The sequence below is a fragment of the Scyliorhinus canicula genome, chromosome 12 (genome assembly GCF_902713615.1).
Source record: "Scyliorhinus canicula chromosome 12, sScyCan1.1, whole genome shotgun sequence".
In the NCBI taxonomy this organism is placed as follows: domain Eukaryota; kingdom Metazoa; phylum Chordata; class Chondrichthyes; order Carcharhiniformes; family Scyliorhinidae; genus Scyliorhinus; species Scyliorhinus canicula.
The window spans coordinates 156321314-156343670 of NC_052157.1; the positions used below are offsets into that span (position 1 = coordinate 156321314).

General features: G+C 45.7%; 1 protein-coding gene and 1 long non-coding RNA gene across 2 annotated transcripts in view; one reads left to right on the plus strand and one right to left on the minus strand.

The window, feature by feature from the left end:
- Window positions 1-3744, minus strand: part of LOC119975100 — a 16879-nt gene extending 13135 nt beyond the window's left edge. Inside the window, exon 1 of the long non-coding RNA XR_005462653.1 lies at window positions 2955-3744. This is a non-coding gene — a long non-coding RNA (uncharacterized LOC119975100). The remainder of the gene's footprint in view (window positions 1-2954) is intronic.
- Window positions 3744-21655, plus strand: smg8 (SMG8 nonsense mediated mRNA decay factor). Its single transcript, XM_038814620.1, has 4 exons — window positions 3744-5421; window positions 8430-8575; window positions 13578-14462; window positions 19233-21655. The coding sequence occupies exons 1-4, from the start codon at window positions 3909-3911 to the stop codon at window positions 19428-19430; spliced, it is 2742 nt and encodes a 913-aa protein (XP_038670548.1). The 5' UTR covers window positions 3744-3908; the 3' UTR covers window positions 19431-21655.
- Window positions 21656-22357: the final 702 nt, after the last annotated feature.

Below are 22357 nucleotides of genomic sequence, written 5' to 3' on the forward strand. Positions count from 1 at the left end.
GCATGGATAGAGGATTGGTTAATTAATAGAAAGCAAAGAGTGGGATATAATGGGTGTTCCTCTGGTTGGCAATCAGTAGCTAGTGGTGTCCCTCGGGGATCAGTGTTGGGCCCACAATTGTTCACAATTTACATAGATGATTTGAAGTTGGGGACCAAGGGCAATGTGTCCAAGTTTGCAGATGACACTAAGATGAGTGGTAAAGTGAAAAGTGCAGAGGATACTGGAAGTCTGCAGAGGGATTTGGATAGGTTAAGTGAATGGGCTAGGGTCTGGCAGATGGAATACAATGTTGACAAATTTGAGGTTATCCATTTTGGTAGGAATAACAGCAAACGGGATTATTATTTAAATGATAAAATATTAAAGCATGCTGCTGCGCAGAGAGACCTGGGTATGCTTGTACATGAGTCACAGAAAGTTGGTTTACAGGTGCAACAGGTGATTAAGAAGGTGAATGGAATTTTGTCCTTCATTGCTAGAGGGTTGGAGTTTAAGACTAGGGAGGTTATGTTGCAATTGTATACGGTGTTAGTGAAGCCACACTTGGAGTATTGTGTTCAGTTTTGATCTCCTTACTTGAGAAAGGACGTACTGGCACTGGAGGGTGTGCAGAGGAGATTCACTAGGTTAATCACAGTGCTGAAGGGGTTGGATTATGAGGAGAGGTTGAGTACACTGGGACTGTACTCGTTGGAATTTAGAAGGATGAGGGGTGATCTTATAGAAACATATAAAATTATGAAGGGAATAGATAGGATAGATGCGGGCAGGTTGTTTCCACTGGCGGGTGAAAGCAGAACTAAGGGGCATAGCCTCAAATTAAGGGGAAGAAGATTTAGGACTGAGTTTAGGAGGAACTTCTTCACCCAAAGGGTAGTGAACCTATGGAATTCCTTGCCCAGTGAAGCAGTTGAGGCTCCTTCACTAAATATTTTTAAGGTAAAGATAGTTTTTTGAAGAATAAAGGGATTAAGGGTTATGATATTCAGGCTGGAAAGTGGAGCTGAGTCCACAAAAGATCAGCCATGATCTCATTGAATGGTGGAGCAGGATCCTGCTCCTAGTTCTTATGAATGAGCCTAGGTCGGGTGCTCTTTCTGAGAGTCGGTGCAAACTCGATGGGCCGACTGGCCCCCTTCTGCACTTGGGGATTAATCATAGAATTTACAGTGCAGAAGGAGGCCATTCGGCCCATCGAGTCTGCACCGGCTCCTGGAAAGAGCACCCTATCACCATAACCCGGTAACCCCACCCAACGCTACGGGCAATTTATCATGGCCAATCCACCTAACATGCACATCTTTGGACTGTGGGAGGAAACTGGAGCACCCGGAGGAAACCCACGCACACACTGGGAGGCTGTGCAGACTCCACACAGACAGTGACCCAAGCCAGAATCGAACCTGGGACCCTGGAGCTGTGAAGCGATTGTGCTATCCACAATGCTACCGTGCTGTTTATGGATTCTTGAAAGGAAACCACATATCGTCAACTGAGGAAGCACCAGTTAAATGTTTTTTTTCTGAAGCCAGACTAAGGACAAATTGCCTGAGAACATGACACAATGTGCTGACCATCCTGCTTTCCTGCAGGTTTACCTGATGGAATAAAGATCTTTTCTGCACTATAATTTCAATAGCACTACATTGTCTTCATTATTTGTTCTGGGCTCATTTGAATTGAACAATGCTCCAATTTAGTTGCTTTGGGAGAAAATGGTGTTGTAAAGACTTTCATTCAAATCTCAAGGCAGCTGGTGGAATTTAAATTCAATTAACTATTAGTGACTATGAAACTATTGTGTTCTTTTAGGGAAGGAAATCTATCACCCTTGGGTGACTGTGTGGAGTTTCCTCCCACAGTCCAAAGATGTGCAGTTTAGGTGGATGGGCCATGCTAAATTTGCCCCTTAGTGTCCAAAGATATGCAAGATAGATTGGGAGTGGGCCTAGTTAGGGTGCTCTTTCAAAGAGTCAGCACAGACTTTATGGCCTGAATGGCCTATTGCACTGTAGGAATTCTGTGATTTTTCTATAATGTAGTTCATTCTTGAATGTTGCAGCATGCATGAAATTTCTCAAGGTATTTGAGGAGGGAAAACGTGCCACAGCTGTAAATCCTCACAGCAACACTGCAGTTTATTTGCTGTCACAGTGGAAATGGGTTGTGACGATGTATCCCTACAATCCCCACATTCCTGTCCTGGATGCGCTTACCTTCCTCACCAGTATGTCAACCATGTTGGGAATTGCAGCAAAGTCCAAGGACACCAAACAAGGTGACTCAAAGGCAGATGGAAAAGGGGCAATCCTCCATCACTATCAGTTTAAACTAGAGCTACCTTGTCTAAGCCAGGCAGCCCAAAGTTTGTTATTCCTATGGCAAATCTGTCCATGTGGCAGTCAATTATAGTGCCATCATCTGCAAGCAGGAAGTCTTTCCACAGAAAGCCTGAAAGGGTCAATTCATTAGTGACTTTCAAAAGAAAATTGCATATACACTTGAGGAGAAAATGCAGGACTGGGTGGGTGAAATGGGAGGAGGAAGAGCAGGTGACAGTAGGGCTAACTGGCAGATCCTTCAAGGAGCAGGCACAAACAAATAGGCAGAATGGCCTCATTGTGATGTTAGATTCTATGGTTCTAAGATGTTGTCAGTAGATAGCAACAAAAATAATATGCTTGTAAATAATTGAATCGATATTTGTTTGAATTATGCTAAGTTAAATGTGCAGTTAATCTTGTTGCAGACAAATTGTAATCTGTTGACTTTGCAGACACGTGGGTTATCCATCAATTCAGTTTTGGGGGGGGGGGGGGGGGGGGGGAATAAAACAACCAGTCTAAACGCACATAAATGGCCAAAGGTGAAATCGCAGAGTGTGGTCAGTGGCTTCAGAACCATACCCAGGAGAGGGAAAGGGGAAACAACAACAAAAAATCCACACTTACATCCTTTTTCCTCTTCCTCTCTGGAGAATCTCCGATCAGTTTTCTGGAGGATATTTGTAAAGGTTTGTTATGTTGTGTTTCTAATGATTTTCTAGAATAAATAATGTTTGATACAAAATTATGCAATATGCTAATCGTGTTCGTTCTAAAGGAGCTGCACTTTGCAACACAGCCTTTGTGCATGAATAATTCATGTTCATAGACGGCTCTATTATAAATATGGTAATCAGCTAGCTTTCCAACCATCCCTTCAACAATGATGTGACATTTTAGCTGCCCTATTTTCCTCTCGAATTGTAATTTCTTCCCCATCCCCCAGCAAATAAGGCTGGCGAAGGAATCTTTACTTATTTACCCACTTGCCTTTTCTGGTGAAGTGTGGCTTTTGCTTGGACCGTTGTCTGTGGCCAACGACCCTCAGCCACAATAAAGGGAATGAATGGGACTTTCAAGGAATTTGATCTTTTTTTGGTTGAGGGAATATTCTTCCAATGTGCAGGGAATTTAAAATCTCAGACAGTTGTCTATTGACAGAGCTGTTAATATTGGGGGAGATGCTAAGAGTAAGACTTGTGATCAGCGATAGTGACGTTTGAAACCAGTTATTGTGAGTAATTTCACGCCCAATGGTTGACTTTGCCAGGGCTGCCTCTTGTCTCTTTTTTTAAAATGTGCATTAAAAATGTTTGTCAGCAAAAGCATTTTGTAGTTTGGTGCTGAGAGATCTGGAAGCACGGTTATTGCAGAGGGCAGGGAAGGGAGAGGAGATGGGAAGGGAGAAGAGGGTCTAACTTCCATCCTGCAGTTTCTAATGCAGATGTGAAGGGCAGGGGGTTTGGGTGGCGCTTTTTGTTTCCGGCCGGATGAGATGAACGGCCGGACTCGCTGCCAGGAACGCTTGTGGGCGCAGCTGCTCCTCCGCCGGACGAGGTTGAAGGCGGGACGGCGAGCAAGATGGCGGCGGCCAGGGCGCTGAGGGCCGCGCTGGCCTCGGACGGCGAGGAGGCGGCTTGGAAGGACGAGGAGATGTGCGTGGTGGGGATCTTCGGCAAGACCTCGGAGCTGAGCGCCCAGAAACATGCCATCGTCAACACCCTGTGCGACAAGCCGGTCTTCCCCCTGTACCCGGGCCTGGCCGGCGGCCACCAGCAGGGCAACAACTTGCTGCAGTGCTACTACAACCAGGACAGCAAAGTCCTCTACCTGCTCCTCACCGCCGTCTGCGACAACCAGCAGCTCCTGCACGCCTGCCGGTCCCTGGCCGACGAGGTCTCCCATGCCGAGGCCCACGAGTTCTGGAAGGGAGAGGAGAAGCTCCACTGCATTCACCTGCTGTACCTCTTCTCGGTCTCCCACATCCTCCTGCTGGTCCACCCCACCTGCTCCTTCGACATTACTTACGACCGTCTCTTCAGAGCTCTGGACACCCTCCGGCAAAAGGTCCTGCCCTACCTGAAGAACGCGATTAAGGATTGCCCTGTAGGGAAGGAGTGGAGATTGAACTGTCGACCCTGCCCCCCGAGACTCCTCTTTATTTTCCAGCTGAATGGAGCGTTGAAGGTGGAGCCCAAATGTCTCGACCCCTCAAACCTGGATAAGCCTAAGAAGCATTCCCCCAAAAGGAGGCTCCAGCACGCCCTGGAGGATCAAATCTACAGGATTTTCAGGAAGAGCAGGGTGTTGACAAACCAGAGTATTAACTGTTTGTTCACTGTCCCTGCCAACCAGGCGTTTGTTTACGTGTTGGCCGGGCAGGGGGACGACCCAATCAGTATGCTGATCGGGCAGCTGAAAAACACCTGTGCCATTAGGGAGCACGAGTCCCTCCCACTGCCTGGGTCACGGCGCTATCAGATGATGCGACACGTCCGCCAGCCATCCTTCATACTGGAAAGCAGTGTCAACAGTTCCAGTGGCCAGCTGGTGGACTGCACCATGAAAGAGTTTCTCTGGCAACATGTGGAGCTGGTTCTGACTAAAAAAGGATTCGAGGATAGTGTGGGGAGGAATCCACAGCCGTCACACTTTGAACTTCCAGCCTATAAAAATTGGCTGACCGTGGCCTCAAAGCTCTTTGACGTAATGATAAGCGGGAAGGATGAAGACCTCGGATTTCTAGCCGGGGATCTTTCCTCCAAGATACAGGGTCAACTGAAAGGGCTGGAAGGATTTTTGGACGCAGATAATAAGTTTTCAGAAAACCGTTGCCAAAAGGCCCTGCCTCTGGCTCACAGTGCCTATCAGTCTAATCTGCCTCACCATTACACCACGACTGTTCACAAGAACCAGTTGGCACAGGCCCTGCGTGTCTACAGCCAGCATGCCCGTGGGCCAGCCTTCCAGAAGTACGCCATGCAGCTGCATGAGGATTGCTACAAGTTCTGGAGTAACGGGCACCAGTTATGTGAAGAGAGGAGCTTAACTGATCAACACTGTGTTCACAAATTCCATCTGTTGCCTAAACCAGGTGAGTCATAAATCTGCGACTTCCATCTTGGGTAGTGGGAGGAAAGAGGCTGGAGAATCCAGTTAGTATATTGCTCATGAATGCAAACAACCCACCCAGTTGGAGCAAACTGATGGGGCCTGGCAGTACCCTGCAGTGTTTATACTTGGGGGTCTTCCTTCAGAGGGTTGTGAGTCTTTGGAACTCCTTCCCACAGACTGTAGGGGCAGAGTCCTTGTATCTATTTAAGGCTGAGATAGATAGATTCTCAATCAGTAAAGGAATCAAGGGTTACGGGGAAAGGGCAGGAAAATGGACAAGAGGAATGTCGGACCAGCCATGATCCTATTGAATGGCGGAGCAGGCTTGAGGGGCCGAATGTCCAACTTCAGTTCCTATTTCCTATGGTCTTCAATATTGGCTTATTTGATTATAATCAAAGGAAATTTGCATGCAGCAGGAAACCATGAGTCTGATATTGGGATTTGGTTTGCTATAGAAAGGACCATGGTCAAATGCTTATCTCTGCATTGAGTCAGCTTCGTGCTGAGAATTTAGAAATTCTCATTGAAGTGAAACAACTCTGCAATTGCTATAGATTGGCTTTGCTTCTTTTATATAGCTATATAGGTAAGAGAGCCTGAATCAGCAAGAATCTGGACTTTCAATAGCAACAGCAGAGATGGATAACAATGTACCACATCATTATTAAAATATAATACGCTATGTGCATTGATGAGCGTGGTGTGTTATGCCCGATATGTTTAGCAAAGTTTAATAAGCTATTTAAATAGGAAGACTTTTTGTTTATTGTTTCGACAGTAAGATCAGTAGTCTAGCGGTTCTGGCACAGGATTAGCAATGAATAAATTGAAAAGGAGTAAAATTTAATTCCGTAACCCTGGTTATTTGTGGGCTTATGCCAGGAAAGAAAATAAGAATAAAACTGCCATTTTGTCCTTAAAACCCAACAGTTAACTAACTCCTTAAGGAAAGGAACTTGCCTCCCTTTCCACCTTCCACCCTACATGTTGCTCCACTGTTATGCATGTGGTTGTATCTTAAAACCCACTGACTGACCTAGCATGCTGCAACATTTGGGGATGGGCATAAATGTAGGTTTGGCAGCATTCATAGGAAAAATGCAGCAGTAGTGTACAATATTTAAGCAGTTAAACAGCGTGTTATTTAACATTTGTATGGTGTCAGGAGTCAGCCGAGTCACGTGTGCGTTATTATTAACATTAATTATAGAGTAGAAGGTGTTGATATCTCATCATCCATGCAAGGGAGACCAATTTCCAGAATCGAAGTTTTGTGAACCTCCGGTTGACTGGGAGGGCAGAGGCTGAACGCTCATCTAGTCATTAAATCTGAGCTGCAGAAGACTGAGCATAGGGAGTGACCAGTAGAAGTTGAAGACAAATGAACAGTACAGGAGTAAGAAGAAGTACCAGAGCTGAAAGACTAGGACCTTAGAGAGTCTGAGACCCAGGAAATCACCCGTCCCACAAAGGGAAGTCCCAGAAACTCGCCTGCTTCCTTTACACCAGGTATTTCTCACCAAATGCTTTTAATAAACTTTTGAGGGATATGGGAGGGCACCGCTACGCAGTTGCATCACAGTCTAGGCAGTGATTCCCTACTTAAGTGGGTCACTACTCTCAGTCACAGAGAAATGAGGATTAAGAACCATGGAGAACAAGATGGATAGTCTGCACTAGTCCACTTGTCTGCACCACCTATTAGCTGAATACAAATTTGTTTGAAAACCGCTCACATGGTGGTGCAATGGCAAAATATTGCTGGAAATCTGAAATAAAACTATTTGGATATACTCCACAAGTCCGCAGCACATGCTGATGAGAAACAGAGTTAACATTGTAGGTCAGTCAGCTTTCATTGGAACAGTGGTGAGTCTCTGCTGACAATCTGTTTCATTCCCTCTCCCTTAAAAATGTTTTCCTCTTGCTATCCTGCTGGAGAGAAACCAGGAGAAATCCTCGTTGTCCAGGGGCTAATGATGAACCAACAGGTTGGCTGTCCAGTATGGAACTTGTTGGGAGATGTTCTCTTTTCAGTGAGTCTTTGAACCAAAATCCCCATTTTCTGCTCCGAGGTTCAGGAGAGCATTAACTTGAGCTTGCATTTATACATATTGCCTTTAACATTGCAAAAAGCACTTCGGAGGAGCGATTATCAAATCTAGGGAACAATTTAAAGTACAGGGGCTTAGTCAAGCCTGGGTCTAAATCCATTCCTCCAGATATTACCAGAAGCAAAACCGATTACTAGTCCATATCATAGAACGTTAGGATAATGCAGCACAGAAAGAGGCCATTCAGCCCACCGTGCCTGTGCTACTTCTTTGGTTGGGCTATCCAATTAATTTACACTCCCCGTAGTTAGCCCTGTAAATTATTTCCCTTCATATATTTATCCAATTCCTCTTTGAATTCCATTGACTCTGCTGCCACCGCCCTTTCAGACTTTCCAGATCACAACACCTTTCTGTGTTTAAAGAGAAGTTTCTTCATGCCTCTTCTGGTTCTTTCTTTAATCCGTGTACTCCAGTTATCAACCCTGCTGCCGCCCGAGACGGTTTCTCCTAGCAACCCCTTCAGTCACCTGAACATCTCGATTCAAACTCCCCTTAACCTTCTCTGCTCTAAGGTAAACAACCCCACTTTCTGCAGCCTCTCCACATAACTGAAATCCCACATCCCCCGTTCTAGCAACTTCTCATTGCAATGACTGGGATGTCGTTGGCTCTGAGCGGAATTTACATTTGCGTACATTGCAGTTTTGCTACTTGAAAGTAATTAATTCTTTGAAGCCTATTGAGACATTTTGACTTGGTGCGGCGCAATGTTAGTGCAAGCAACATGTCATCATTAACCGAGCCTGGATGCCTGTCTCCCTCTCCCTTAGCCGACTGTGGATTGACGTGTTGCAATGATGAAATATCTAATGATACTTGAATGCACTTTTTTTTGTGTGTGTCTGTGCGTTTGCCTCTCTCTTTGCAGGGGAAAAACCAGAAGCTGACAGGAACCCACCTGTGCTGTACCACAACAGCCGCGCTCGCTCCACCAGCTCCTGCAACTGCGGCCGCAGGCAAGCCCCTCGAGATGATCCTTTCGACATCAAGTGCGGCAATTATGACTTCTATCAGGTATGGCCGGGATGGCAGGCAGTTCTACGTGTTACAGGTAGACCGAGATATGGACAAAGAGGCAAACATCTTTGCAATTACATGTGTCAGTTTCTCCATCACTTTCTTCCTAGTTGCAGTGTTGGAAATAAATGGGGAGACATTTTGCTGGCTGGTGATCGAAGTAGATGCCTGGGAGTGGAGCGGAGCATCATGCTTGGCATGTGCTGTAGAATGGGCACAGAATTTTTAAAAATATATAAATTTAGACTACCCAATTTTTTTTCCCAATTAAGGGGCAATTTAGGGTGGCCAATCCATCTACCCTGCATATCTTTGGGTTGTGGGGGTGAAACCCACGCAGACACTGGGAGAATGTGCAAACTCCACACGGACAGTGACCCGGGGCCCGGATTAAACCCGGGTCCTCAGCGCCGTGAGGCAGCAGTGCTAACCACTGCACCACTATGCTGTCCATGGACACAGAAAAATAAAAGAGAGCCTTGAATTTGTAGGATGGCCTTTCACAACCCCAGGACATCCAAGCTTGGTTTATGGACAACAGGATGGCATCACTTTTAATGTAGGACAAGCAACAGCCATTTTATTTTTTTCTTCGATTCATTCACACACAACAAAGACCCGCAAATAGCAACAAATCTGTGGTCAGGTCATTTGTTTTCTAGGGGTGTTGGTTGTGGGATGAAAATTGGCGAGGAAGGGGCCGCACAGTGGTTAGCACTGTTGCTTCACAGTGCCAGGGTCCCAGGTTCGATTCCCGGTTTGGGTCACTGAATGTCTGCACATTCTCCCTGTGTCTGCGTGGGTTTCCTCCGGGTGCTGCGGTTTCCTCCCGCAAGTCCTGAAAAACATGCTGTTAGGTGAATAGGAGATTCTGAATTCTCCCTCTGTGTACCCGAGAGGCGCCGGAGTGCGGCGACGAGGGGATTTTCGCAGTAACTTCATTACAGCGTTAACGTAAGCCTACTTGTGACACTAATAAAGATTATTATTAAAGGAGAACTCCTCTTTGAACCATGCCAGCCTTTTACGTCTGCCATCATTCAAAAGATGGAACCTCTGACAGTGCAGCACTCTCAGTACTGCAATGAAATATCAGCCTGAATTATATGCTCAGGTCCTGGAGTGCAACTTGAACTTATGACCTCTGACTCAGCGGCAGGCAAGTTGACTACCACTGCGCGATCGATAAATCCTTGATCCTGTCTGACATATGTACTCAGAGTGCTGCATTGTCCATCCTGCTAATCTTCAGAGGAGATCTTATGACAAGGCCCCTTCTGCCTGTTCAGGGAGCTTGGTAGAATGTTAAAGATGTCCTCAGCCATCATTTATTTTTCGATCGTATAAACATCGAAATATGTAAGATACCGAAAGAATGTAACAGATTAGATTCTGAGAGGCTGTTTTCCCCAAGCTTAGGGCAGACTCAGGATAAGGGGTTTTTTTTTAGGAAATTTTTTTACAGTTTCCTTTATCTGGCATGCTTTTTTTTTTTGCTTTTTTTTTCCTAAAAGAGGAGGTCACCAATTACTGCAAGTTGTTATTCGATAGAACAAACCCACCCAACCCAAAATCAGGTTGACCAACACAAGCAGCTCCATTATCTGTACACACCTCCTCCTCTGTCAGACTGTGGATACAAAACCATCGGCAATTACAATCACACCGAGCTTGTAGGCTCCACTGTACAAGTTTATTATGGCATCGAGTTAAAACTTTCATGGAATATCTTGTGGCCATTGCATGAACCAGTATTGATTCACTGTCAGAATATACTGGTATGAATATGGGTTAGTTATTATACCCCAGGTCAGATTTAAGCACAGTACCACATAAAAGGTATCTCCTTGCCCATTGACTGGGGATAGGGGCTAGCCATTTTGGAGTGAGAGAGGAAATTTCTTTATCCCAGCCATTGTGAATCTTTGCAATTTTCTACCCTAGAGAGACCAGTAGTTTTCAGTCATCGAGTATGTTCAGGAATTTAGATCAATTGATTGTTTTGAACTAAGGGAATGAAGGGATATGGGTTTCTGATCCAGATAGCCAGGCGGTGAAGAATAGAACTGGAGCCTAATCTTTTCACGCTTGTAAGCTTTTACTTACAGCCATGTACCGCCAAACCCAATAACCGTAGTTTCAATCGTCCTTATATGGGAGCATAATTGAATCCCCTGTCGTGCCCACATCCTGAACACAATTAACATTGGGGATCGAGAGTGAAGGTGGCGTTGAGGTCAAGGATCAGGTGTAATCTTATTGAACGGTGAAGGGGGTTCAAAGAGCCAAACAACGTACTCTTGCTCCTGTTCTTAACTGCTGTCATCTCATCATCTGTGTGTGCAATTGTCATATTTACTCACATTAGCACAATGCCAATATCTCAACATGAAGCACTTTGCTGAGAGTTATATTAAGCTGTGTTAGGATACCGGACCAGAGCCCACCATTTGTTAGGATACCAGATGAGACCCTCAAACAATTATTTTAATTTGTACAACTGAGAGGAAAGGATACTTCACCCCAGGAGTGATAACTCTGAACCATGGGTATCTTATGTTAAAACAAACTTGAATTTAAACACAGAATTAACCACGTTAGCATCACATAAATAGCTTTGCAATTATCAGTTAAACAGTTCTTAACATATTAGGCTCAAGTTCGAGGAAAAATGTGAACTTACTATCTACATCTGCTGCTATATCCAATTAAGCAACCCAATACAGTTCAAACACCACTTATAAATAAAGTTGACAAAACAGGTTTACTGGCTGAGTTGTGTAGAGACCTTTGGAGAGAGTTCCTTTCAAGAGCAGATCCAGTACACTTCTGCTCAACCTAGCAGCATTTGGCAAAACTGCTGTTCAACTTACTTAAAATCTTTCTGTCTTGTCAGACTCCAATTCTATGGCAAACTGCAAAACAACAGACAGACCTGGCTCCTCCCATTAATTACATCAACTTATCCCACCAAGATGTCACATGACCTGCTTGGCTAGAACTAAACACCACCCCTCACAAATTATCTACAAGACAGGGAAATCTCCAGCCATCATAACAATATCCAATTAGTATTCATCTGTAACCAAGTAAGTGGTCGGAATCGATCTCTACGACACCTTACTTACAGCTTTAGCAGAACGCAGACTGGATACCTGAACCTAGGGCCTTTAATAACATTACTGCAACAAATATATACCTTGACCCAGGCTTTTAAAAACATTACTGCAACAGATATAAAATATAATATATAACAATTTCTACATTCATCACGGGTACAATATAAATACAAGATTTCTTCCTGAAAATGAGTCACTAATGGACTATTCAGGACATTTGCCAAAGAGAAAAAAGTTCATTTACATTCTTCACTTTAGAAATGTGGCTCTTAAGGGGCAACACGGTGGCGCAGTGAGTTAGCACTGCTGTCTCACAGCACGAAGGTCCCAGGTTCGATCCCGGCTCTGGGTCACTGTCTGTGTGGAGTTTGCACATTCTCCCCGTGTCTGCGTGGGACTCACCCCCACAACCCAGAGATGTGCCGGGTAGGTGGATTGGCTACACTAAATTGCCCCTTAATTGGAAAAAAATGATTTTGTACTCTAAAAGTTAAAAAGAAATGTGTCTCTAAATGCTTTCTGAAGTAGGAGATCAGTTTCCAAAACCTCTGTTAAATAATGTTGCCTTTCTTGCTCTGCAATAAGTCCTAGTTCCTCCAATATCTCAACTATTGTTTTATGTCCATGATATTATGCTGTTGAATCTACAGGATGCCATCATTTTTAAAATAAATTTAAGAGTACCAAATTATTTTTTTCCCAATTAAGGGGCAAATTAGCGTGGCCAATCCACCTGCACATCTTTTTTTAAATAAATTTAGAATACCCAATTACCTTTTTCAATTAAGGAGCAATTTAGCACGGCCAATCCACCTACCCTGTACATCTTTTGGGTTGTGGGGGCGAAACCCACGCCGACACGGGGAGAATGTGCAAACTCCACACGGACAGTGACCCAGGGCCGGGATTCGATTCGGGTCCTCAGCGCCATAGGGAGCAATGCTAACCACTGTGCCACCGTGCTGCCCTCCCTGCACATCTTTGGGTTGTGAGGGTGAAATCCACACAGGCACGGGGAGAATGTGCAAACTCCACACGGACAGTGACCCAGAGCCGGGATTCGAACCCGGGTCCTCAGCGCCGTGCGGCAGCAGTGCTAACCACTGTGTCGCGTGCGCCTACAGGATGCAATCTTAACATTTCCCTAAATTTTTATTCTATCAACTACAACTTGCATTCATGTCGCATCTTCCACATTTTGGATCACCTCAAGACATTTATCAAACACTCTTTATTTGAGCCAGAGAAGGAGATATGAAATGAAATGTAAAATTGCTTATTGTCACAAGTAGGCTTCAAATGAAGTTACTGTGAAAAGCCCCTAGTCGCCACATTCTGGCGCCTGTTCGGGGAGGCAGGTACGGGAATTGAACCATGCTGCTGGTCTGCTTTCAAAGCCAGCGATTTAGCCCTGTGCTAAACCAGCCCCTATTTTTGGACAGAAGGTCAAAAGCTTGGTCAAAGCGGGAGTTTATAAGGAGCCTATTGAAGGAGGAGAGAGGTGGAGAGGGAATTCTGGAGCTTGGAGCATGGTCAGCTGACAACCAATAATAGAGCTTTGGGGATGCATAAGAGGCCAGAGCTGGTAGAGCACAGGTATCACTTGAGGGCGGGAGGGCTAGAGGAGGTCACAGAAATAGGAAAGGACACGGCCGTGGAGGGATTGGAAAACAAGGATGAGAAGTTAAAATTGAGGCATTGCCAGAATGCGAACCAATGGAGATCAGCGAGCAGAGGGAAGAGCGAACAAGACGTGGAGCGAATTAGGACAGAGGCAGCAGAGGTTTGGATGAAAGCCTTGTGGAATGTACTTCCAATACTTGATGTGGGGAAATTGTAAATTGTCTCGTCTGACTCTCTGTTTTGATATATTTTTGTAGCTTCAAGAGGAGAAATGCTGTGGGAAGCTTGAGCACTTCTATTTTCCTGTCTTCCAACCGAGCACTCCTGACCCGGCTCCAGCCAAGAACGATTCAATTGTATCTTCACTGCCCCCGCAAGAGGGCGAAGGGGAGAAAATGAAAGAAAAAGAGGCCCAGACCCAGGGGGAAAGCACCAGTCTCAGTCTGGCACTCAGTCTTGGACAGTCCACAGACAGCCTGGGCACGTTTCCCCCTGACCCCCATGCAGGGGGAGACAATCCTGAGGCCCACGGCCAGGGAGGGGAAGCTAAACCGGAAAAGCGGCCCAGTCTTGTGGATCGGCAAGTGTCAACGGTGGAATATCTACCCGGCATGTTAAATTCCAGCTGTCCCAAGGGACTTTTGCCCAAATTTTCCAGTTGGTCTTTTGTCAAACTGGGGCCTTCTAAAGCTTACAACTTTCACAGGGGCCTGGACCAGAGTGGCTTCATTCCTGGGACTAACTACCTGATGCCTTGGGATATAGTCATCAAGACCAGGTCTGAGGACGAAGTGGACATGGACAGTAATTCCTGGCCTGCCCCCAACAAATCTGTGCCGACCAAACGGGCTAGCACCGTGATTGGCCGAGGGAGGCGGCGGGACGACATTGCGCGGGCGTTCGTTGGTTTTGAATATGAGGATTCGCGGGGTCGCCGGTTCATGTGCTCGGGGCCAGAAAAGATCATGAAGGTCATGGGGAGTGGGCCAAAAGAGTCTGCCATCAAAGCCCTCTCCTCGGACATGCCCTTGTACATCCTGTCTCCATCCCAAGGCCGGGGCCTTAAGCCGCACTACGCCCAGCTCACAAGGCTGTTTATTGTGGCTCCTGATGCCCCGTTACAGATCGTACTCACGCCACAGGTAAGATTCCAGCGCCAAAAATGTTTGTCTCTTCCAGGCTTGTCAAGACGGCAATCTCGATCTGTAATCTAGAGAGTAATAAATGCAGCAAAGTGACTTGAAAATTTAAACTCAATCAGCTGGGCTTGGGACCAGCTCTTGAGTCATAATAATGGAATTCTGCTTAGTTTAGAACACATATTAAGGGTTAGATCAATTTAAACCACTCCTTGTTCGGTTTATAGCCTTTAATTGTTTTATATCCTGTATTTGTTTCAGTTTCATTCAGTGTTTATGCTAAAACCAGTTGTCAGTGCAGACACTGGTTGTCAATTGAGTCCTTGATTAGGTTTTATTGCTTCTGATGGGGAACATAGTAAATTGCAGATATTATCACCACTCTTTGCTAGGGTTTCAAAAAGGCATCATGTCAATTGTGTGAAATTTGCAAATTTATGTCCATTTCAGCTGTAAAGTACATCCGGCAATAGTTATCAGATGTGCGTTTTCACTGTAGAGAAGACTTTGAGTGACCTGCGACTGTAAAGTAGTTGTGGAAATGTTTCACCCACAAGTTACAATGGGGACAATTTGAACTGATGTTTTAGAGCACCAAATAAGACATATATTAGCATAATATTCGAATATTAACTAAAATACCATAGTTATAGCACTATTAAACTGCCAGCCGAAGTTGATGAATATAATTGTTTTTAAATGCATTTGGCGATAGGGTTGGTAGAGAAATTTGAGTCGCGCTGCAGAGGCACCTAGTGGCCAGAGCTTACAACTATATTGTGACAGTTGGAATGGCAAATGTGGGGGTGGCATGTGGCGCAGTGGTTAGCACTGGGACTACGGCGCTGAGGACCCGGGTTCGAATCCCAGCCCTGGGTCACTGCCCGTGTGGAGTTTGCACATTCTCCCCATGCCTGCGTGGGTTTCACCCCCACAACCCAAAGATGTGCAGGTTTAGGTGGATTGGCCACACTAAATTACCCCTTTATTGGAAAAAATTATTTCAAAGAAAAGACATGGCAAATGTCAAAATGTTAAAATGTTAAAATAGCAATTTCCAACGGAAATGCTGGCACAAAAACAGGGCCAAAAATTGTGTTAACAGGTTGTGCATGTACTGCATAAGATTTTTTATAACCTGTTGTGATGACCTGTGACCCCGAAACAGCAGTCAGGAACATTTGTTATTTCCTTAGAAGATCTATGGACTCTTTATAATTTTAATGTTTGAAAAGGACTTTTAAGAGTTTACATCATTTGTAAAGGGATCAATCGTAATGTTCTTGGATATTAAGAAATACTGGTCCATGTGACCCGGCAGCCCTTGACCTGTCAGTAGTATCAGCTGACGTGAGCTGAGACTAAAAGCCGAGTGGCCATTCACCAAGGAAGGTTGCAGCGGAGGAGAGAACAGGGAAGGCACATTTGCCAGTGTGCATGTAATCCAGTTAAACAGTCCAGAAAGCAAAAGATAAGTGTTGGGGCGGTGATTGTGAACTGGGCAATCTTACTGCTGCTAAGTTTTCCCAGCATCGACTGGACTGCTTAACGGGGTCTTGTTTTAAAGTGGGATGGATGAATAAAGGAATCTCTTGGGAATCTGAGCCACTCAGACTGTTGTGAGCCTAGCAAAGGATACTCTGCAGCAGTGCGCCATTCAAGGGGATGACCGGCGCTGGAGACCTTGGATAGAATATGGTTGGCAGTAAACATGACTTGAGGTTGGATTTATTTAGTAGGAAAGTGAGCGCGGAGGCCAAGGTAGCTAACCTTGGTATGTGGTGCCATATGCCTGCGGCGGGTGATGTGGGTTCTTGTGGGATGTATCTGTTGTGGCGACTATTTAAAGTGAAATTTACCTTTTTTAATTTGAAGTTTTAGTTACCTGTTAATTCATGTTCACTAGTTCCGATTCTTGGTAAGGTAAAAGATACAAACAGTGGAATCTCGTTGGTAATGTCTTCATTTGGGGGTTATTTTGGCTCTCCATCAGGATCTCCGTAAGGCCTGTAAAATGCATTTGCTGGTAATATTTGAGGTACATTAGCAAGAAATGTGGACGAGTGGAAATTTTAAAATGTTTGAAAATAATGGCCAGGGTTACTTCACAATCACAGCAAGGGCTTTAATATTCTAGCAAGCCAGAAGAGATGAGAGTTCTGAGAACAGTGAACTTGTTCATTGTTCTGCCAAAAGGGATTAACAGTTGTGAAGTTGTTGCAACATGTTTCTTGTGATTAAGTGACCCACTTTGGCAATTGAACAGTAAATTAATGTTATTTGAAGCTTACAAAATTCTTACAGGACTCAAAAGGGTAGATGCAGAAAGATTGTCTCCCAGGGTCTATAAGCAGGAGAGACTGTCTCAGAATACGAGGTAGGGGCAGCACGGTGGCGCAGTGAGTTAGCCCTGCAGCCTCACGGCGCCGAGGTCCCAGGTTCGATCCCGGCTCTGGGTCACTGTCCGTGTGGAGTTTGCACATTCTCCCCGTGTTTGCGTGGGTTTCGCCCCCACAACCCAAAAAGATGTGCAGGGTAGGTGGATTGGCCACACTAAATTGCCCCTTAATTGGAAAAAACTAATTGGGTACTCTAAATTTATTAAAAATAAAAAAAGAATACGAGGTAGGCCATTTAGGGGTGGGATGAGGAGGAATTTCTTCACTCGGAGGGCTTTGGAATTCTCTATCCCTTGAGGGCAGTGGAAGTTCAGTCATTGATCATGTTCAAGATTGAAATCAATCGATTTCTAGATATTAAAGATATTAAGGGATACTCCAGGAAATGGCATTGAGGTATAAGATTATCATAGAATTTAGAGTGCAGAAGGAGGCCATTCGGCCCATCGAGTCTGCACTGGCTCTTGGAAAGAGCACCCTACCCAAGCCCCCACCACCTCCCTATCCCCGTAACCCAGTAACCCCACCCAACACTAAGGGCAGTTTTGGACACTACGGGCAATTTATCACGGCCAGTCCACCTAACCTGCACATCTTTAGACTGTGGGAGGAAACCGGAGTACCCGGAGGAAACCCACGCACACACTGGGAGGATGTGCAGAGTCCGTACAGACAGTGACCCAAGCCGGAATCGAACCTGGGACCCTGGAGCTGTGAAGCAATTGTGCTAACCACTGTGCTGCCCAGATTCAGTTGAATGGCAGTGGCGGTTCAATGGGCCGAATGGCATACTCCTATCTCCTATGTTCCTATTGGTGCCCCCTGTAAAAGTGCCTGTGGGTAAATCTTACCTGAATTAAATAGCTTCCCATTTAAGAAAGCTTTTTCTTTCTTTGTTCATTGACTGTCTTTTGTAGTGTTTGCTTCGAGTTGTCATTCCTTTTAGAATTTAATCTTTCAGAAAGTCAGTTCTTTATTTCTTCTCCTGACTCAAGAGGGGCGAGAGTTGTCACTGAGCTTCGGGGGTCAGCGCGGCTCAGTGGAGGCACTCTCGCCTCTAAGTCAGCGCGCTGTACATTCCAGGCCCACTCCCGGGACTTGAGGCCATGATTTGGGCTGATGCTCCAGTGCAGGACTGAGGGAGATCAGCACTGTCAAAGGGTATTGTCTTTTGGCGAAGACATTTAATCCAAAGGCTCCTTTGCCCTCTCGGGTGGCTAAAAGATCCCACAACATTGTTTGAAGACTCGCTGGGGAGTTTTAGCCAAAGTCCTGCACCAATAGTTATCCAAGTAATGACACTGAAACAGATTATCTGGTCAATCATCTCATTGCTGGTTAAATTGGCTGAATAACAGGGGCATCAGAGGGAAAAGCTGCAGGGGGCTGTGGAGCCTTCCACAAGCTGTATAATGTGACGGTGTCTATGGAAACATTGGCAAATTGAAGCACTTTTTTTGTGATGAGTGGAGGACGGTGGCTGAATTGGATGAAGAGAAAGAAGTTTGGAGGATAGGTCATATCCTATGGGATGCGGTTGAGATTTTATTTGGACAAGGCCCGACCCCTCACCATCTCTATGCTCCAAGACCTCGAGCCGGCTGCCTGAAAGGCCATTGGAAGCACACTCAATAATTCAGTTCAAAAGGGAATTGGATCGAAGTGCTCGATACATTTGAGAAGAAACGGTTTGCAGGAGAGTGGGGAGCTGGCAGAGCCATGCCTCCTCCACCTCAGAGGGCAAACGGGACGCGTGGTTTATTGTTTCGCCCAAAAGACTGTGCCTCCCCTTGTGCGGAACCTCTTGGTGCGAGAGTGGGAGTGTCAGCCTGCGTTATGTGCTCGAGCCTCTGCAGAGGGAGTTGAAACCACCCACCCCTTTCTGAGCCAGAAGCAAGGGTGTTTGTCCACTAAGCTGAGGGTTAATTGTTGGGCGGCATGACACAGTGGTTAGCACTGCTGCCTCACAGCACCAAGGATCCGGGTTCAATTCCAACCTTGAGCGACTTGTGTGGAGTTTGCACATTCCCCCTGTGTCTGCATGGGTTTCCTCCGGTTTCCTCCCACAGTCAAAATTGATGTGTAGGTTAGGTGGATTGGCCATGCTAAATTGTCCCTTAGTGTACAAAGATGTGTGGATTAGGTGAGGTCACAGGGTTGCAGGAAAATGGACCGAGGTACGGTGTTCCTTCAGAAGGGTCAGTGCAGACTCAATGGGCCGAATGGCCTCCTTCTGCACTGTAGGAATTCTATGGTTGCAGTAGGTTTAGAGAATCCCCATTCTGTGAAACATTTGTAGAGTTTTTTTTTAATATGTAAGTGCAAGAACATAGATTTTGTTTGGTGTAAATTTAAATTTCTCTTTACCTTGCAGGTTCAGCCTGGACCCCCACCCTGTCCCATCTTTTACCCCGAAAAGCAGGAAATACCTGTTCCGCCGGATGGACTCTGGGTGCTCCGCTTCCCCTATGCGTATGTCACAGACCGTGGGCCCTGCTTCCCTCCAAAAGAAAACCAGCCTCTGATGAGTTACCGGTTGCTACGGGGGATCCTTAAGGCCATCCCACAGTGATGATGCTTTCCTAACCACGCGATGCTCGTTCTTTTTTTTGAGAATAAAAGAATCCTCTACCCCCTCACCTCCATCTTTAAAACCAGAACGTGATGGGAAGGATCGAATGTCGGACTGACCCAAACCAACATTTCGGGTTGAGCCGGATGTCCTCGGTGGTGTGAATCGTCTCCTCGACCGAATAGGCCGGGCTGGTCTGCAGAATCGGGTTTTTTGACTGAAAGGGTGAAGGACGCCAATCAAAACTGACTCCAAGCCCACAGGCACTTGCCATTACAGTATTCCTCCTGTTATAACTGTGCGTATCCTGGTAAAAATGTGTTGCAATCTATTTCAGTCAAACCCCCGCACGAGGGAAAAATCCACATTTTTGTTTTTTCCAGTAAAGTGCCTTCTTCCTGTCATGGCGAAGCCATGTGAACATGCGGCAGCCTGTTGTCAGTCAGTCAGCAGGTTGATGATGCAGTGACTGGGTGGTGCCAGGCGCAAACTGACCTTGGTGATTTAAGAGAAGGCAGGTGGTTTCAATTCAGGGTTCTAACGCCTACTCGCCAGTACAACTACTGTGTAACCACAGCCCAATGCTCAGCGGCACTGTGCCCTCCAGTGACCACTTCCCAGGATCCTGTACGGTCTTGGCAACCTTTACTTGGGAATGTAAATGTGGGTTTGGGGAACAGCGAATCCCTGTCTGGTAACCTCTAATTCTGTTGTGGTTTTGCGAGTTACGAAAAGTGGTTTTGTCAACTTGCAGACTCCTGCAATCTGGGTAAGCCAGTGCTGGGGAGGGAAGAGTTAACTGTGGTTGTGGGTATTTTCCTGTTGGTTTTGGATCTGAGTCCATGTGGATGTTAGCTCAGACTGGTACTGTAAATGGTGTTTGAATATTTGCTTGCTGGTAGTTAAATAGCCCAGCAGCAAACATATGTCCCTTGATGTTTTGAGTATCTTTGCTTTCAGCTGTTGCTGGGTGAATCTGGTAATACAGTGTTGAGAGTTCTTTCTTGTAAAAACTACGCGATTGAACTATCTTGATGGACTGCTGGACAACAGTGCAGTCCAGTATAGTGCCAAATCGGACAGAGCGTGAGGTCTCGCGTTTAATCTCCTTTTCTTTGCTGAGTTGCGACAATTCAGCAAACTGCCCTCCTGAGCTAGGAAAGTGTGGGAAGGGAGGGTTGGTTGAAGTTCCTATTTTTGACTGTTGGCTGCAGTTGTGCTGGTGGAAAATGCCTCGAGAATAGAATTGGGCTCAACTGTGATGCTCCCCACGGACAAATAGCCTCACTGTCTGGTCTGCCGCATGAAGAGCAATCCTGCAGGTGGAGCAGTACACCAGCGCAAGGCAGCAGGTTTGGAAAAGAAGGGATAAAATTGGGAAAGAGGAATGAAGTTGAAATTCGCCCCAATGGGGGACGATGTTCACATTTTCAATTAGATATTGTCATTTTCTTTTGTGTGTTCTGAAATATAATGCCTTCTCCATGAACATACACTCGGTGAAATGGGCGTATCTCAGGGCAGAGTTCCTCCTGGTGACAGTTACTGGTTCCAGCAGCCCCCAGTAGAACTCTGACAGGTAATGGCTACAGAACAGCAACTCAAAATGTTTGGACTGGGATATTTGATTTGTGATATTAGTTGGAGCCTGTGTCAGATTGGGAAATGCTTCCTTCAGTCACAACCCAGTCAATAACAGGTGACGCTCACTTGTCTTCACTAACGGCAGCCACAGGTTTCAGTGACTGCATTCTCTGAGCAAGTGGATGCAAGTTCAGTGTCGAAACAGTATCCCTAATCTGACAAGCCCTGTGGCAGCGATGAGAACACCCCTTTCACACCTGTCTAACCTTAAAGTCTGTCAGCTAAGTTATGGGGTGAAGTTTATATCTTATCTCTCAAAGGGGCTTTTGCTGTCATGCGCCCTGGAGTGCGGTTCACCCCTGGGATGATGGGGAGTTCAGTCTGGTCATTTGCTTTTGAGGCCAATAGCGAAGGTGCGAATCTCGAAGCAGTTGTGTGGAAGGAGGTTGCTTTGTTGGGGAGGGTGGTGTGTGAGCTTGCTGCTGAGGCCGATAGAAGTGTTGAGCACTGCCAGAGATCATATTAGATGTGCAAAGGTTCTTGGGGTTGAAAATTTAACGTTATGGATGTAAAATGCACCTCGTGGCTGAAGGTACCAATTCTCACTTTACAAATTCCAAATTAAAATATAATTGCAAAAATCTACGCGTGCGGTGCCTTTTATTCAATTTAATACCTGTTCTTCGTCCAGATTAATTAGACAAACCCATTGCTGAGCCCTTTCAAAGGAGATCAAACTTGAGGGGTTTTCTTTCTACGTGGGATGCAGGCATCATTGGCTCGGCCAGCATTTAATGCCCATCCCTAATTGCCCTTGAGAAGTTGGTGGTGAGGGGCCTTGTTAAACCACAGCAACCCATCTGGTGTAGGTACACCCACAGTGCTGTTTGGGAGGGAGTTTTATCCAGCGATACTGAAGGAAAGGCAATATATTTCCAAGTCCGGATGCGGTGTGATTTGGAAGGGAGCTGGTGCTCCTGCGCAATGCAACGCACTCTGATGGAATTTGGGATCGCCTCATGAGAAGTGCCCGGTGAGGTGAAGAGTTGTGAAACGTTTTTCAATCAGGATTGTCGAACATGACTCGTGACTCCCCTTCTCACCCCGTCTGTGCTTTTTCTTACTTCCAAACATGACTATTCAAAGTTCTCCTCACTAGCCTCCCACTCTCCATAAACTTCACTTCATCCACAACTTCTTTCTTTATATTCTTACACATAGGATGTGGTTATTGCTGGACCAGCATTTATCGCCCATCCCTAATTGCTGTGGATCTGGTGTCATGTGTAGGCCAGACCAGGTAAGGATGGCAGATTTCCTTCTCCAAAGGAGGTTAGTGAACC